Source organism: Anas acuta, chromosome 26, assembly GCF_963932015.1.
Source record: "Anas acuta chromosome 26, bAnaAcu1.1, whole genome shotgun sequence".
Taxonomy (NCBI): domain Eukaryota; kingdom Metazoa; phylum Chordata; class Aves; order Anseriformes; family Anatidae; genus Anas; species Anas acuta.
The window spans coordinates 4182385-4200857 of record NC_089004.1 but is presented as its reverse complement, the minus strand read 5'-3'; the positions used below and the strand labels follow the sequence as shown (position 1 = coordinate 4200857).

The window sequence follows — 18473 nt, the reverse complement described above, 5'->3', positions numbered from 1 at the left end:
TGGGCAATTGAGAGCCCAGCGAGCCCAAGCCACGCTTTCCACCACCAGGACTGCAAAGCAGCCCCTCGGCAGCACAGAGCAAGAACCTGAGTGGTGGCGCCAGGACTCAGCTAAGCAGGTGAGCCTGGGCCCACCTTTAACCGTGTCCATGGTCCTCCTTGGATGCCAGGACTGCCCCAGTGCCACCGCCAGACCCCGCTCCCCCAGGGGCTCCTGGGCTGGGGAGAAGCAAGCGCCGAGCACCATCAGCCGGAGCAGCAGAGCTCACAACAGAACGACCACCACAAACACAACCTGGTGCCCACTGCAAACACATTGGCAAAAAACATAACTACGCCATAGGAGTTAATACTAACTTTATTATACAATATTTAAAAAGTCATTTCTCTACCTGTCCCCTTATAGCTTGCATTGTGCTGCAGTTAATTTGCTGAACCTGCAAGAATAAGTGCTTACTTCTGAGAAGGACAAGCAATTTAATCTTAAAAAGAAATACACATTTAATGACAGCAGATTTGATAAAAATGGTAGTTTTTATAATTGCTTTTAAATAGTCAGATTCCTCCAAAAGTCAATCGCACTACTGGCTTCACTCCTGTGATACTCGTAGCAAGGCAAGCCAGAACAGAACAGGCTGAACACGTTAATGCTCTTACACCAACATTCACGTACAGCATCCAAGCAGAGTTAACACAGAGCCAAGCAGAAGGTAATAAAAAGGCCAAATTCAATTAAGTTCATACAAACGCTAAACTAATCTCGCTTTGAATTTCACGTATTTCTGAAGCAACTACTTCACAGTTCCAATCCGTTCAGCAGCTCCTCTCCCAGGACCGCGCGCAGGGGAGCTACGAGGGGCATCGGCTGCTCCGCGGAGGGGAAGGGGCTCCTGGCACGGCCGTGCCCGCCGGCTCTGCGCGTCTTTGTGTGAGAAGTGGTGGCTTCGAGGGAGGCGAGGACACAGCCGGAGGACCGGAGGGTTTTCTGCAGTTTCTTGCTTACTCTGCTCTTACTCCACAGTCTCTGAACCGATCACACGTGGATCACGGGAGCACCTGGCACAGCTGTCAGAGTAAGGCTTTATGGCACAAAGATACTTCACGTTCTGATTTGAAAAATGAGGTTCCAGTCTCGGTATCAGGAATCGCTGCTAGCAATGAAGGGCCCAGAGAACCTCAGGGTCCGTCTTCGTATCACAGTGACGTTAAGAGGGAACTGGATTGCCTCTCTCCCTCCCCTAAAACGGAGGCTCAAGAAAAACTGACGCAGCACCTTTCTTGCTCCTGCCTTTTCCTATTTGCCTTCATCTTTTAGGTCAATAACACAGTAAGCAACTTTGAGATTTTTCCAGAGATACCAACACTATACGCAACAAACCAAAATTAAGCAAAGTGCCCCATTACTATAATACAAGTTTAGGAGGAAAGAGATACACTACCCATAAATTAAGAGTACCCTTTAGCAACCTAGGAGCAGCCTCTTCCCAACCAACACAGCTGCTTTATGATCTGCACAGAAAATCCTCCTCGCAGCTTGGTCTATTTCCTATCACGTTTCCCAACCCAGTGCTGGCACAGAGTTTACGTTATAAGCTCTTCTATTTTACAACACAACAGAGTATTTACAAGCCGCCAAGAGACGTGTTTTTAACGTGTTTTTAACCTAGCAGGCAAGCTTTGCAATGCTGCACTGTACTGCAAGAGAAGTACCAGATTTGCAAGAGGTGTTCAGGAAGTGGCGATAGAATTTAACGTGCAAACGCTTCTGAGAAACCTCTCCAGTCCCGTGCTTCAAACATCTGCTCAAAGAAAACACAGCAGAGCACAGAAAGCTGGTTCTTACGCTTCCTGCTTCACCAGCTTTAGAAACAGCGAGGCTCTGGCTGCTTGTTGGTACCCCTTCCTGTCCCCAGATTGAGCACAGGAGGCTACAGCTGCTCCTCAACATGCGCCTGGGTCTGCCCCGCTACTCGGAGCTGTGAGTGGGAAGTTCTCTGCCCGCACAGGGCAGGATCCAACCCCAGCAAACGCTACCTGAAGGCCAGCGGAGCTGCCCTCCTCCAGCCATCCCACCTGTGCTCCCACCTGGCTCCTCCTCACCGCTGCGCAGCAGTGGGTGCCTGTGCTTTTGCTGCAGCTGCGGCGCTCTCGCCCCAGTAGGGATCTCGCTGGAGCACAGAGCAGCAGCAGCTCCCCAGGTGAAGGCACAGCACCTGCCATGCTGCTCCCCTTCCTGGGCACGGGACCGCACTGCACACAGGTTTCATCTGGCGCACGCAGTCCCAACTTGTACGCAACCCCTTGATGCTGCCGATCCAAGCGCGGGACTTGTGCATCCCCGGGGCAGGGGAGGATCTCCCAGCAAGAGAGCGAAGTGGAAGCTGAGGGCTGAAAGTAAAGGATTTTCCTCATTCAGAGCTGGGCTTTACGGATGATGTCCATGCACTCCTCCTACATCTGTAGCTGAGCGTAATCTCCAACAGCCACAAGTGGCAACCGCTAGCGTCATGTGTTTGTTTTCAGAAGGGACAAGCTTTGGGGAAAAATGATATCCTTACCGCTGGTACCACACGCCTCTCCTCGCCCTTGGCACACTGTAGAGAGGACGACTGGAGTAATCTTTATGCACAGTATTGGGTATAAACAACTGCTCCCTTCGGTGCAGAGTGACGATGACAACACGAGCCACGTGAACGGACTGCCTGTCCGCAAAGCGAAACACATAATCCCTTGTTCAGTGATCCGAGTGTTGCAAATCATGCGTACTCACAGGGCCAACCAATATCAACTAAATTTAAAAGCCAGACCCAATACAAGGTTCCAATGTTTGTTTATATAAAGGATCTTCTATTCCCACAGTTATGATTGCTGCAATTTAAAATGTTATCAAAACATCGGCACGCGGGAAGGGCTGATTTCAGGAGGTCACATCCAAGCCGCAGAGCTCCCGGGTAGCAGCGCACAGCGAGGGCAGCGACCACGATGCCCAAACCCAACTCCAACAACGAGGGCTGGGCACGGGCCCTGGTCCCCACTGGCATCTACTGCTCCAGCAGGATGCTGTCTCCTCCTTTTAGGTCATTAGTTCAAAGTCCAAACATTTAAATGGGTCTTTTTTTTTTTTTTTTCTCCTTTTTTATCGCAACAGAACTAGGAAGATGGTATCAGAGTATCAGATCCAAATTTGCTATCAGGTATTTGGAGCTGGAAGTAGTTTCTTTTGGTCACTACTACTCAGAATAGTGATAAACGGTGATGAGCTGTTCTCCTACCCATTCCCTTCAGTGAATGGTCCCAAGTATTGGAATCAGCTGATATTGATTTTCCCTGATCCACAATAGGTCCAGACCAGAATATTTAAACAGGTTTAGAGGTGCGCAGTATTAAAAATATCCTTAAGAAACACTGAGGTAGACTGCACCAGAACAGGACAAAAATAATCCCACCACATCCACCTGCCAAGATTTTACGGATACAAATTTACATGTTCTGCGTGTTTAAGAAAACGATTTTTTTGTTGCCTTTTTTTTTTTTTTTTACAGTGTTCTATATATTAAAATAAATAAAAAATTTCTAATAAGAAAAACTTCTCTTCCTTAGAAAAGTGTGAGAATATGTCTTCTTTCCTGCAGTGTAGTATAGAGCTGCTAAACAGTTACTACTTGGTAAAGCAGAGGAAATGTAAACGAGGCCTTTCCGAACTGAAGGATCTTACCCATGCCTGCACTGGGTGGTTTCCCCCTAACTCCGTGAGCAACCTCTGCCCTCTGCCTTCCACCCCTGTCCCAGTGGCCACCACCCCATGGTGCTGCAGGCAAGCGGAGCTGCAAGAGGTGCTTCCTGCAGACCCCAGCCCCTTCCAGTCCCTCACGGAGAGGAGGCAGCAGCACAAACCAAAAGCCACGCTGCAGCCTGGTGTCCCCACTCCCACCGAGTCAGGACCTTGTTTTTTTCCCAGCAGAGAGAGCAAAGTGGCCCTCGGACTTCTCCAGGAGGAATAGCAGAGGTCTGAGCAATCTCTCCCCTGGTAAAACCAGCTCCTGCACGAAACGGCCTGCGACATCGATCATCTTCATTTCTCGCTTTAGCGCTTCTCCCTGCCAGCACGCTCCCTCATCGCAACGAGACACGCTCAGTTTCACAATGATTTTCTAACATTTTGTGCTTATCAGCTCTGTCTTTATGCAAACAGCAGCAAAACAAAGCACAGTCCAAGAGACGAAGGTTGACATCCCAAAGAGCTGAAAGCAGCGCACTGCTCACGCACGCGCCCTGGGAGAGGCGCAGGGATCTCAGGAACGCAGGGATCTCAGGAACACATCGGAGGCCCGCAGGCAGCACGAGGCCGGACGCCTGAGCAGCAGCAGACAGGCAGCAGGGAGCTGACCACAGTCACGTTCAGCTTCTGCTTCACGTGCAGAGCCAAGAGCCTTGTGCTCGCCTCCCTTCAGCTGGGCTTTAGTGTCTTTTTTTTCAGTTAGAGTTCTTACTCGGCCTCTCTGGTTGCTTCTCCTGCGGCACAACGCGAGGGATGAGGGGGCAAACACGTAGCAGGACCCCGGAGCAGGACGTTCTGGTGTCCTTCAGCCCCCAACGACCAAGGTAAGTCCCAACTACTTTGTCCCAGGGCTTCGCGTGGAGCCAGCTGACTGCACGGTATAAATCTTGAAACTGTTTTATAAAGCCTTGTCAAGTATAAACTTAACATGTGCTTCATAGCTCCTAAAAGGGTAATCAGCTAAAATTAGTTCATTCTGAAATCTTTGGACCACTTTAAGACCAAACAATCCCCCAAATTCTCCCCTCCCCGAAAGGACCATAAACAGTCAATAATTTATATGAAGTTAAAATTTAAACTACAGACATTTTAAATATATTACAACAAACAATATATATACTCAATGCTGTAAGGACAGAAAACTCGGTATCTCAGGTCAGGGGACTCCTACGTTGTTTGGTCTTGAAAGTACCCATAAATCTCAGATTTCTGCTCCTTTGGCTCCCAGCACATTTTCCTCATTTGTTAATGAGAGAAAACCTACTCCCAAGAGTCCTCAGTATAAAAATAATCTGTTTAGGATTCAGTCACTCCAGGGAAATGGGAAAAAGATAAGTACACACTTCCGAGAAGAGGAAAGCTTCTGTGAGAACATACAAAACTTATGTACAAAAAAGAAGTGTATATTTTGCTATACATATACACCCCACATATATATACTGCACACACGCACGCACACGCACGCACCCTTGGGATTTAACCCATTTAAAAAGTATGAAAGCAGCAGCTATTGGTCAATCTGAGGATCTGGCGCGTCCGACTGATGTGTTGAATCCTTCAGCTGTAGTGAAGAGTATGCCTGAAAGCCTGGAATTCTACTGGAAATGCTTTTGTCCTGCAGAAGTTTTGTTCCGCACCGTTACGCTGTAGCTCAGATACCAGCAAATTTCACGTCTTTTGTTGGCAAACGTGGATGCTCCTCCTTTAGTTTAACTTACACGGTCGCTTCCTGTTTTGAAACCATGGTTACAGAAAGGACAGCAGCCATGGAAACCTTTTCCATTTATGTTCACAGATAAGTCCACTGACAACCAGTCAACTTGGCAAAAAAAAAAAAAAAAGTATTAATCATAAGATGATTAAAAATTTGAAGAGTCTGTAGATGTGTGTCATACACTGTGGCAGCAATAACAAGAGTCCTGAGATTTGTGGAGGGGGAAAAAAAGCAGACAAAACCCTTGGGTCAAACAGGAAGCGTTAGGAAGGACTTGATCGGGGCATGGAGAGAATCCGCCCGTTTTTCTTGCCACCGTTCATGTGAGTGTAAGGTATGTGCTCTTCATAGTTCCCCTTGAGGGCCATGGAGGGTCCATTGTCCCGCCCCAGGACTTTGTCCCTCTGCGTGTACGAGGAGGGATCGAGGGGAATGCTCTCCATGTTCTCGAAGTCCATCTCGTACTCCTCCGTTTCCAGAGGTTTGTTCTCCTCACTGTAGAAGAACGAGACCTCGTGGAAGCTGGGGTGCAAGTCCTCCTTCAGCATCTCGATGATCTCAATGAAGGTGGGGCGCATTTTGGGGTTGTATTGCCAACACATCTGCATCAGGCTGTGCCTAGTTGAGGACAAAGGAGTCAGGGAGAGGAAAAAACAAATCCACACAGGCAGAGCTGGCACAGACCAGGACTGGTATCCATGTCAGACCGCCCATCACGCATGCTACTCCTTTGAACCCCACGTTCCCACCCAAACTGAGCTGTTTGTTCTCTTCCCGTCTCCGTTTTTGCCTCTAGATCCTCACACTGCTTTTTCTCTATTTCTGTCTAGATCAAAAATTCCTTCCAATTCCTTCAATTGTTCTTAACTCGGCTTCCGAAGGAAACAAGGCTGCAGTTCACGTACTCTGTGAATGTGCGCACGCACTTAGAGCCCTCTCACAATTCTTTAATTCATTCAATTTTAATTTTAACTCAGCCTGAAAGATAACAAGTTCCTTAATCTTCAAGGAAAATAGCAGGCTGTGCAGAAGAGAGAGGTCCTGTAAACAACCCACCCAAAAGAAAGGCTGCAGCGAGATGTCGTATGTTACCATACGCCACGAAGAAAGAACTTACACATCTCCTAGGTACAAAAAAAGTTGTAAACTGCAGTTTGTAACTGGCCACAAGAGACAACTGTCCAGGACAGCAGGCTTTTTTCACAAGGATACTCACAAAACATGTTTATTTTTTGAGTCTGGAAGTGCTGTTTTGGCCAGAAGTGGGCTGGCGTAAGAAGTTACTGGAAACAGGGAGTTACTATTAGCCTTGCCTTCTCCAACAAGGGCTCCTTCCCCTCACCTCTGCACGCTGCTGCAGCAGTGGCTCCTTACACCCCTCTACCAAAACACCCTAGCTCAGGTTAAACACGTGGTATCAGGATTTATTTTTCTTAATTACTCTGAAGCAGCTTAGGAAGCATCTGGCTAGGCAGCCGCGCTGGCAGGTCTGAGGATGCAGCAACCTCCAAACCGTGAACATCACAAGCAGCTGCAGACATTAACCCTTAACCCTGGTACAGGAGAACGTCTGGCTTCAGTTTGTAATCCTCTTTGCAAGGTGTTTTGTGCTCTGTCTCTACACAGTGCCCTCTTTTCTCCCTAAACTTGCAGGCAGCCTAACCTTGTACTTTGAGTGGGAAAGGAGCCTGCAGGAGACATGAAAAGGCCTCGGACACGATAAGCAGCTTGGGGCTTAGCAGAGCATTCTCCTACCTCTCCCTCCTCCTTAGTCATAAATTGGATTTCTGAAAATCAGCAGTAAAGAGTTGCTGTAATTCTCAAGACTATTTACGTAGTACAGAGAGATGAATTAGAGAAAACCTCAGCAGACGTGGGATTAACAAACTGCTCTCCAGCCTTTATAGCCCCAAGGATGCAGACTGTGGCCAGGCTCTGCCCCATGACACAAGCCAACGGCCATCCACTAGTGCAGCTTGGTCAGCTGGCACCTGCTTTACTACTTACAGCCTCTCTGGGCAGTTGTCCGGCTGATCCAGGTATCCTCCATCCATTACAAACTTTAGCACCTGTTCGTTGGAGAGTCCCTGGTACGGCTGCTCTGCTAAACTGCTTATTTCCCAAAGGACAACACCAAATGACCTAAGAAAGAAACAAGACTCCTGGTGAGAAACATTCTGAAGACCTACAAGTGATAGCCTTATTTTGGAGAACGCATACTTTAAAAGAATACTACTATATTTTTAAGAGGGTTTCAAAACAATGTTGTGTTTTGTCTGTACTCAGAAGAAGTTAGCAACTCACAGTGTAAACAACATGCATTAAAACGGTGAGTTCTTGATTCATCTGGGATTGCAGAGTACAACTTACCACACATCTGAGTAAGTAGTGAAAACACCGTCCTTTAATGATTCGGGTGCCATCCAGCGCACCGGCAGAAGTCCTTTGCCTCCCTTACGGTAATAATCCGTCTCGTAGATATCTCTGGTCATGCCAAAGTCTGAGAAAAGCAATTGGGATGTGTTAAATGTCTCTCCTTCCATGCTGCTTTTACTGTGCAACATCTCTAGATGAGTGTTTCCTTCCTTTGACGCCAGGCTATTTTCATACACCCAGTAAGCCTCCTATGCAACTTCCAGCAATTTGTCACCTCGTGATTAACATTCAAAACACTTTCCTTTTCCCTGCATTTTTTCTTTTGTGAACTACTACAGAGCTGTGATAGAGACTCCAGAGTTGCAATTTTTAGTGACAGCTTCTAGTCTAAACATTATTTTTATTCATCTCCTTTAAGGAAAACAGAGCTGTCTTTGCCCTTAAATCCCACTGCCTTGGCTTTAAGTCCAAAGAGGTCTGAAAAACCACCAAGCCTTGAGGTTTCAGTTTATTTTTACATTTTGTATTTACTTACTTCCAAATGGATTTGGGTTAAAAACTGTTTCTTGTGGAAGACAAATGACTTTTTAAAAGGCACCTGACCTAGTGACAGGGTTAGCAAAACTTGCTTTGTTGTGCCCAACACCTTCTTTGTCATAATACTCACATTACGAGTATTATGACAGAATAGAGGTGATTAGAGGAGTTGCTCTGGTTTTAAGGGAGACATTTTTCTTACTGAAGCCCATACAATTCTTTTACAAGGAAGAAAAACAGAAAAGTTTGCTGCATTTCCAAAGGGAGCCAGTGGAAATCACCTGTGTTTGCTGCATTGCTCTTGGGTTTTATACACGTAAGTATGACCCACAGAATTCTCTTCTGACCACATACTACATACCTCCAATTTTTACAGTGAAGTCCTCTGCAACCATACAGTTACGAGCTGCAAGATCTCTGTGCACAAATTTTTTGGCATTCAGATAGGCCATACCATCAGCAATCTCTGCAGCCATCTGGATCATTTCTCTCAGCGTTGGCGGTGGACGGCCAGGGTTATTCTACAATAAATAAACAAGTATTAAAAAACAAATCTAGTTAGCCTGTTACATACGTACTGCCTCTCTCCTGTCTGTACCTCAGCATCAGGTCTCAAAGAGCGAAGGTAGCTTTTCAAATCTCCATGTGCCATCAACTCCATGACCACCAGCGTAGGTTGTCCTTTTGAGACCACCCCGAGGAGGCGAACCTGGAAAATAAATGAGACTTTTCCTCAAGGTTGTGTCCAAGCACACTGGGCAGAGTCCAGCTATGAGAACCGGGTGTTATAACAAAGCCAACACCCTGAACAAGAGCTTGGAACAGCACCACAAAGCCACTTAAGGCTGAGAAGTTTTGAAAGAGCGAATGTGAAATGATGCAAGCAGATTCACACATTTTATAAAATCTGACAAGTAAAGATCCCAGCTCTTTTGATCAACTGCTTCTGCAGAAAGGCTGCTTTTGTAGGCTGAACACCAAGCTTTGAAAGCGTTAGAGAAATATTAGTTATGTGATGGGACTTTCACTTGCTAATCATCTGAGGCAGCCAGCGATGCTTACCACATGATGGCAGCTGAACCCTTTCATCACAGAAGCTTCATTTAAGAACTCGATGCGCTCGCGGAGGCTGGCTGATTCGTTAACGGTTTTCACAGCTACTCGAGTCTCTGGCTCTCCCTTCACAATGTCCTTGGCAATTCCTTCATATACCATGCCAAAGGAGCCTTGTCCCAGCTCTCGGAGGAGAGTGATCTTCTCTCGTGGAACCTCCCATTCATCAGGGACATAGACTGTCAAAACAGAGGAAGATGTTTCTGAATTGAGCAACTATCTTTCAAAAGCCATTTCTGCAGTAAAACTGCCACAGGATATTGTGGTATGTAAAGACAACCGGAAAAACTCCATAAAGAAAAAGCCAGTCCCATACTGTTGCACTGTCTGAACGACTACACGAGAAATAAGGCACAAAGGAAAGCCCCCACTGCTCTCACCATCACTGGCGCTGAGATACTCGGGGTTAGAAGATGCGTAGAGTGGCCCAGTTGGTCCTTCGGTTTGTCTGAAAGGGAAACACAAATTCTTTAGCACATTTGCAGCTTTTGACATATTACAAATTACAAGTTTGATTAATTCCCGAAGTGTGCAATAAATAGCAACTATCCCAATTTCCAAAGGCACAAAAAATATTTCCTAAGCTAAATTAATGTTATAATCATCATCTAAATTAGAAAATAAACAATTCCAACAATTAAAACCTTTACATAAAAGTTTTGCTTGTTGTGGTAAAAATGATGAGAAGTTGCACTCACCTCTTTTTCACAAGAACGTAAGCAGCTCCAATAATTCCAGCAATTATTATGGCAAAAATAATCGGAACGATTATAACAGCAATATTAGGCTGAGCATTCACTAAGAGAGAAAGAGAGAGAATTGGAGGTATTACACAGGTCTCAAAATCCAAATCTGCTGTGTAAGATCTCTTCCTTGACTAAACAAGAAAAAGCAGGAAGCCAGAGGCTGCTTCAGGTAGAGAATGCAGAGCTGCTCAGAACAAGAACTCGAACTGCTGTTCAACTGCTAAATTAAGAAAATGGACACATTCCTAATTCCAGTTTCTGGAAAACAGATGTATTGGTAAACATTTCATGCCCCTCTACAGGTCCCTGTGCACTCCTTGCTAAGCCCCACCATCTTCCAACTGAAATCTGGGTTCTGATCAAAAAGATGATGTTGAAAACCAAAGAACTCACAATAATCAGCCACGTAGAAATAGGTAGGTTCTGTCCATGAGCCATTTCCAGCCAGCGACGTAGCTCGTATACGGACACTGTAGTTTCCAGGCTGCAGTCCACGCAGTTTGCAGCCCTGCTCACTGGCAAAGTGCTTACGGGAAACGCAGTAGTGTGCTTCCTGCAGGAGGAGGGAAGGGGCAGGCTGTGTTACGCTACCTCTGCAACAACCTCGGGCTCTCTAACAGCCCACTAGGATTTCTTCCTCACCTCCTTCACTGGCAAATGTATACAAATAGGGTTTTCACATGCTCGGGTCTTTTCCAAGATAGTGGCTTGTCCTGGATTTACATTTTATAGTTTAGAGTAGTTCAGATTACACACAGCATATGCCGTTTGCTGTACTAGAGCTCAGCCCTGAAATCTGACCTCAGCTGGCAAGCCCTCCTGCCCACACGGCACTGGCATGCTGCACAGGCACTAGGGCTGCTCATAACCTCTCCTGCTGCTCAGAGCTTTAACTTCTCTGAGCAATTTACATTTACATGTATATTTTCTGTCCTTCTGTGAAATAAAATTTCTAAGAATGTCCATGCAGAAAGTTAGCAAAATAAATATTGGATGAATGGGCACTGTAGAGTGAAGAACCCAGGGAAAGGCAGAAAGGTCTCTACAAGTCCAGCCTCTAGCTGTTACCTTTCAGCAGCCTCCCCAGCACCACCACTACCACAGCTTGTAACAAGAGGGACTGAAGCACGGAGCTACTTCTCCAAATGTGCTGTGTTAAGGAAGAAGCAGAAATTCTCACCTCTGTCTCCCCAAGACGTCCGTAATTCACTTCATAAAGCACAATAAGACCGTTTGGCTCCTTTGGTTCCTGCCACTTCAAGTGCACGGTATTTTTTTCAACCAGTTCATGGGTAACTGGACCAACGATGTCATCGGCCTTAGCTAAAATCAAAGTCATGATTAATAATAGTTCTCTTTCATGTCTTTTGCAAAATGCAAAACTGACAATACTTCATCCATCATCTTCTCCTACCAGGACATACAGAGAGCACAGTCCGTGATGTTTCTGCAAAGCAGCTGGCTCTCATGGGAAAAGCAGCATTTTGAAAACAGCCATCAACCCAGAGCAAAGCTCAGGAAGCTAATTACCTTCTGGCATGGTCCTGGCACTGACATAAGCTGCAACGCTGCATCGAGATTCCTGAGCGTCGTGGTTACAAGCGTGGAGCTCAATACGATACCCTGTGAAATGCCGCAGGCCTGAGATAACCAAAGACTCCTTAAACTTAACTTTTTCAAAAGGTTTCTGTTCCTCTGAATTCTCAGATGCAGCTGCAGAAGAGTTTGGAGAGGATGCAATGGTGGGTATCACCACAGTGGCATTTGCTACAGAGCCGAGGTCTCTTCGTTTTCTTGATGGCCTATTAAATAATGCATTAGAACGTTATTTGTTATACCCAATATAAATGCATCCACCTGAAAAGAAATAGTTAAAATGGGAGAGCTCAGAGAGCAATCGAAAAGTCAAATTCAAGACCCGCATTTGCAATACAAGAAAGAAATTCCAGTGCACACGGCTTTTCAGAATTACGTATCCCTGAGATGATTTCCCTGCACAACTGTGTACAGGAAAAAAAAATCCAGGCCTAAGGTATTTGCTTGGGAATTCAAATTCTCCTGAACCTTCTCAGCAGAATAGAGCTCTAGCAGGCTGCCTCGTGGATGCCTTGTACACAGTGTTGCAATGCTTGGGAGTTCATCTCCTACACATTCTAGCTTTGAACAAATGAGGTCATATCACAGCCCCCAACTCTGACGACCTTGGATGTTCCACATATTCCGAGTGTCATAAATTTGCATTTATGAAGCGTAAGACCAGTTTCATAGCTCACTGGAATACATCTGCTGCTTTGAACCCTAATTCTGAACTTATCTATTTCGACAGATAATTTTAACCTTTTCCCCAGAGACCAAATTTATTAAGATCTTTCCAGCAGGCGCAGTTAAGACACACGGATTCAGACTACAAATTAGCTGTGCTGTTTGTTAACCAAATATTGCTTCTCAAGTTATTGCACTTCAGTCTGAAAATCAATTTTTTGCTGCCGTAAAAATAGAATCGGCCCCGTGATCTTGTCAACTCCCCTGTTTGCAAGTGAGCGCCACTAGCCAACTTTCATGTCAGATTTCATCAGTAAATAAACAGAATCAGTTCAACGGAATTAAAAACCGTTCAGCACGTAATTCCTTGGGAACAAAAGGAACAAGAATCAAAACAGAACTCCTGCCACACATCCACTGCTAGGAATTCCAGGTTGGGAACCAACCAAGGCGGTGAATCAGTAACAGTATTTGGTTACACAAAAGGAATTAATGCCATCTGAAAGCAGAGCGGTGTATTTTAAGGGGATGATGATCTTTGTTTGTGTGTGCATGTGTGTGCAGCTATTAAAGGGTACAAAGAGTGACCTGAACTGAACCCACACTTGAGGCATCTCCAGTCTCTAAAAATGTAACAAGCTGTTGAAGCAAATCCGTGCTGCTGAACTGAACTTTCCACTGCCACCCTCTGACTATCGGGCAAATGATTGGCGCAGTACAGCTTTGGCAGGTGACTGCACAGGCTGGGTCTTTGCAACCCCCAACCCCACTTCCTGATGTTCCTTATGCTCAAACAGCAAGCACAACCAGCCCGAAAGCTGATTTTAAGATTTCCTCCAACTAAAGATTGGGTTGGACGCAACGACGTAAGCACATTCGTCCACTTGATGAAAAAACATGATGCCAAACGTCAGGTTTGGCAGAGCACGTTCCAGCTTCTTGTTTTCTCTTCCCCTAATTACTAATTAACTCCAGAGACATCATTTTGGAGTTGCTGTTATCTCAGCCTGCGCATTGTTCTGAACAGTGTCCCCTAACAATGGGGCAGAGTTCAGAGACCCAGGTCTGGGTCATGCCACCTCCCTCCCTTGGAAGCAATCCTTACAGTCAACCAGGATCTTGTTTGGACTTCAAAACAAAGCTGCATGCCACTGTTTACAAAGTGTGGATTCAGCTGTTCCTCATGTTCAAGAGAATTTTGTTTTTCACAAGTAAAACAGTAATTTGACTACTGATGCAACACAGAGTAAAACACAAGAATAACTTCTTCCTCTGGTAACAGAAAACAAGAAAAGCTTCTGAAGCTGTAAACACAATCTTCCCATATTTATTATCCTAGATTTGCAGCAATTTTCTTGCCAAATTCGTTGTATTTTCAAACAATTGCTGCCTTCCCTAGCTGTTCCGCTGCAATTTCCATTACGATTCATGGCCATTTCAGCAGCTCCAACGACCTTCCCTGCAAAATTCCCAGTCTCAGATTCCTTCTCCCCCTACCATCAGGGGCAGTCAGCACATGTGAGGGCTTCTGGTTCAGGAAAGGATGAAGTGAGAACCCATCACATGCAACATGAGGTGAGCTGAGGGATTTTAAAAATGCATTAGCTAGCTCAAACCAAGTTTTTCCACACACCTGAAACTGGCACAGGCTGTCATTGCTGCTGCAAGAGCAGCTTGCCTCCCTTCCCCCTTGTGCTGGCACAAGCATTTATGTATTTGTCTACACAATTAATCGGACTGGACTGGGAAACCTAGAAAAAGAAGTTGCTTTTAATGTGAGTCATTTCTCAGACCTGTAGCCCATTAATGTGTGCAATGACATGAGCGTGTGTGTGACAGAGAGACAGAAGGACAGAGACAGAGAGAAGGGCGAGACTGCTGCTGCAGTAGAAATGGTTGAGAGTGTACATGAGAACACATCCTGAATAGCAGCCATTTACCTCCCCTCTGCCTCTCAGGACTTTTATTACTTTTGAAATCTTTCCATGCTTTCCACAGAGTCATGGAGCAGCTGAGGTTGCAAGGCACCTTCCAAGATCATTTAATCTGACCCCTGCACAACGCAGGGACAGCTACAGCAGGTTGCTCAGGACCACATCCAGCTGGGTTTTGAGTATCTCCAAGGACTGAGACCCCACAACCTCCCTGAGCAACCTGCTCCAGCGTTCCATCCCCCTTTTGCTCCAATCTGTGCAAAACTTGTTTTGATATAAGAGCAAATAACACAGGAAAGAAGAAACAAAGCATCAGCTTCTGATGGCCACTTTGTTCAGCTACAAAGGGAGGTTGCAAAGCAGGTGGTGTAAAGATACCCACTAGCTCCAAGTAGGAACATGGCTATGGCAAGAAATGTTTAGACACTTCTAGTTTGCTTTGCCTATGCCAGAGCAAATCAGCCCACAAGACTTGTGACAGTATCTCCTGGAGTAGCTAGTTCGCTGTGCACATGGGGAAGGAACAACTTCTGGGATTTCCAGCAGGGTTCTGAGAAAGTCAGGTGAGATCAGACCCTGATCAAAGCAGGGCACTGCAGATCTGCGGACAGCCTCGTACTTGGCTGGATATTGCACAAGGATCCAACAGCTGGGAACAGGACAGAGGGGGAAAATGGTACGTGGAAAACAAGGAGACAACACATAGGGGGAGTCACTTCTCAACTGCACTGTCTTCTGCACCCTGCCACCTTCTGTCCTCTGCTGGCCTCGTCACTGAAGTTCCTCCCTGCGACCAGCAGAAGGCTTCTTATCTCCAGGGGTGTCCACACTGCACCTCGAGAGAGGCTGAGACTATCAGGAGCATTGTAAAAGAAAACCTGAAGTAAAACACACTTCATGCTCAGTTGCCAGGCTCTAGACAGGCTGCCCTTTGAACGGGCAATAGGCACAGTATTTACAGGAAAATTCTAATTTATGTTGCCACAGCCTGAAACTTGTTAGAGAAGAGAGGATGCAGGTCAGCAGGACGGTATCTTTACTGTTCACTTGTAACAGAAGAGGCTTGTGCTAAAAAGATTAATTAGCCTGGGGAAGTAGAGATTTCTTCCTTAGCAGGCTGACAAGGTGGCACATCCTGGTGATTGGTTTCTTCCTAAAATACATACCCCAGAAACTGGCCTGAGAAGCATCCTGGGCTGGCTGCACAATAAAATAAAAATAAAATCAAATAAAAACAGGAAAAGGAAAAAGAGGAAAAAAAAAAAGTAATCAGATTGTCAGTATTGTTTGCCTACATCAGGAGGAGTTTGGCTTCTGTACATGGCTTGTTTCTCCTCTGCTTTTAAAGATGGTGTGTCCTGCCAGCACTTTGCACACTGAAACTTGTCCTGATCAGCACTAAAAGCAAAGAAATAGCAAACGGAGTGACTGCACAAACTTCCACGTGACAACTGCAGGCATCAAATCGGACTCCCAAAGAAGAGACACTGCCTACAATTCACTCAGTTACACAAAAACACTCTCTGAAGAAAGGTAGCTTTTGTCAAGCAGCTGCAAGTAAATGTTTAATAGCTATGGGCAGGAGGCAGAGAACAAATTTAGAGCACAAAATACATGACAGTGAAGAGGGTAAATCATTACAGCCTAACCTGATTCCCAGTGCTTCCTCTGTAAGTTGCATATGAAGTGTGAAGACATTCAACACCACTTAATGTGACACTGTGTGTGCCATTCAAAACAGGACATTCACCACCCACAGCACTTGCATTCCTCATGGTATTGGAAGTATTTCCCAGACTAAGTGCAAGGAAGACCGCAAATACCGCGCTAAAGGACAAGGCTGTGGCATGGTAAAACTCCCCTTTCTTTTCAACTGGATGAGAAGCTAGATCATGAAATTTTAAGACAGAAAAAAATGGCTATTTTTGGCCTCACACAAGTTTAAGTGAGATACAGGGTTTCAGCTATTTGTTGAGGATTCGCCCTTTATTCTCAGGCTGAGGAGAATTCAGAGACAGGAAATAGAGAGGAATCTTCCAGATCTGTAATACCATTACTTGTAAGCACTCAGCTCTCACCAGCCTCCGACACACATTCAGCTGGACTTGACGGTCCCATGGAATCCCAGACAGACAAGCAACACGGCCGTGTCCAGCCCCATACTTTTGTTTAGTAACCAATTACACTTCCCTACCCCAGACTACGTGGGCAACAAGTTTTGCTATTCATACCTGGGAACGAAAACCTCGTTGTGAAGGTAGTTCTCAAACGTCTTGCGGAAAGCAGACTCTTCCAGCTCTTTTTGTATTTGAGAGTCTGTTTTAGGACAGGAACAACACTCTCCGCTGACATCCTCATTTTCACTTTGATTGTACTTCTGTGGGTCTTCAGATTCAAAAGGAGGAGACCATGTCCTTGAGGGCAGCTTTAATCCTACGGACAAAACAATTCTATTATCACTCATGCTTGGCATGCCAGAAGCATATGTTTGATCTTAGCAAGATCCAAAACTAGAGTACACAGGATTCATAGCACATTTAGGCCTCCCACGGTCTAGGCTCATCTAGGGTTGAGCAGTGTTCCCTCTCCTACAACAGGGCCTTGATTCAAAACTATGCTAGCTCTGAAATGAAGCTCAAGTGCTGCTGTCACCAGAGTCCTACCCCTGTTCACCTCAGTTTGGGTAACACAGAGCTGCAGAGAGTCTGAGAGTCCTCAGTGAAACTCTGAATCCTGAAATAATTCCAAAACCTGAAGCACAAGGTGCCTTCAAAAATGAACTTGGCCACTGATCTCCAGAAACACTGCAGTGTTTTACTTTACTGTCTCCATAGCTGCTATTAAACTGGTTACTCAGTTTAAAAAGAACAAGCGCAGAAGGGAGATACACAAATAAAAAATACATGTTAGATTACTTCATGAAAAAATGGTTTTGGAGATCGTTTGCATGTGACTTGGCAACAGTGACTAATGTATAATGTGACTGAACAGTGGGAGAATGCAGCTACATGGCAGCCTGTTTCTTGAACAACAGACTTCAGAACAGCAAAATTAGGCATCCTGAGCACCTCCAGGGTGTGTGCAAAATCTCCATACAATGCTGAGATAGCTCCACCATCTGGAAGGCCTGAAAGAAGGGCACAGAGCAAGAAGTGGAACTCACCCTTTAGGCAGTAATCGAGTTCATACAGCTCACTGTCTTCGGCCTGCTGCTGCCAGAACACCAGGTAGTGCGTGATGTTCCCGTTGGGCTCTGACGGTGGCTTCCACTTCAGAATAATTTGGGATGAAGAGTTGGAAACAGATATCGGATCTAACGGAACTGACGGAACTGGGTGGGTGGGAAAGAGACAAGAGGTCACTTCCACGGCTCTGAGAGAGACCTCGACAAACACAGGGAACATTTCCATTTCCCTGGGAACAAGCAGTGCTCTCCGTAGTAGGCCCACTGACACCCAACAGTCCTGCAGCAGGACACACCAGTGTACACAAGCCCTACACACAGCACGTGGAAAAAGTGAACACTGGCACCCCCTCCCCATCCAGGGAAGCATACAGTCTTCCATTTCTTTAGGAATACCTTCCTACAGATAGAGAGCAGCGATGTCAGGGGAAAAGTTTCATAGATATGGGACTATCGTGACTACCAGCCAGAAGACTGAAGGTCTGTTTTGCTTGAATATTTGCAATATAACATTAATTTAAAATAATACTGACCAGTAGCATTGGTCTGGACATAGATGATTTCACTCTTTGCACCGTATGTCCTTCGTTCATCTGAGAAGGTGACCAGGGTTTTAACAAACACAGCATATTGTGTCCATGGCTTTAAGCCCCTAAGAAGCCAGCCTGGCTGGGCCTGGGCTTTGGGCTCGTTTGACCGTGGCGGTGGGTCAACATCCACAACTGTCCAGCTATTTGACCCACAAGCATCTTGTCCATCGAACTCTGTCACATTTTGGTAAGGACTTAAAAAAAAAAAAAAAAAAAAAAAGGCTCAAATTAACAAAATCC

General features: G+C 45.7%; 1 protein-coding gene across 1 annotated transcript in view; it reads right to left on the bottom strand.

Annotated features, from left to right (window-relative positions):
* Window positions 1–339: 339 nt before the first annotated feature.
* INSR (insulin receptor) overlaps window positions 340–18473 on the bottom strand; it is a 55232-nt gene continuing 37098 nt past the window's right edge. The window contains exons 8-21 of the mRNA XM_068661427.1: window positions 18177–18427; window positions 17623–17790; window positions 16691–16892; window positions 11794–12065; window positions 11444–11586; window positions 10657–10816; window positions 10216–10315; window positions 9898–9965; window positions 9467–9696; window positions 9003–9113; window positions 8766–8925; window positions 7862–7991; window positions 7499–7633; window positions 340–6109 (exon numbers count right to left, since the gene is read on the bottom strand). Of these exons, the coding sequence (XP_068517528.1) occupies window positions 5755–6109; window positions 7499–7633; window positions 7862–7991; window positions 8766–8925; window positions 9003–9113; window positions 9467–9696; window positions 9898–9965; window positions 10216–10315; window positions 10657–10816; window positions 11444–11586; window positions 11794–12065; window positions 16691–16892; window positions 17623–17790; window positions 18177–18427 (2485 nt within the window). The 3' untranslated portion in view covers window positions 340–5754. The remainder of the gene's footprint in view (window positions 6110–7498; window positions 7634–7861; window positions 7992–8765; window positions 8926–9002; window positions 9114–9466; window positions 9697–9897; window positions 9966–10215; window positions 10316–10656; window positions 10817–11443; window positions 11587–11793; window positions 12066–16690; window positions 16893–17622; window positions 17791–18176; window positions 18428–18473) is intronic.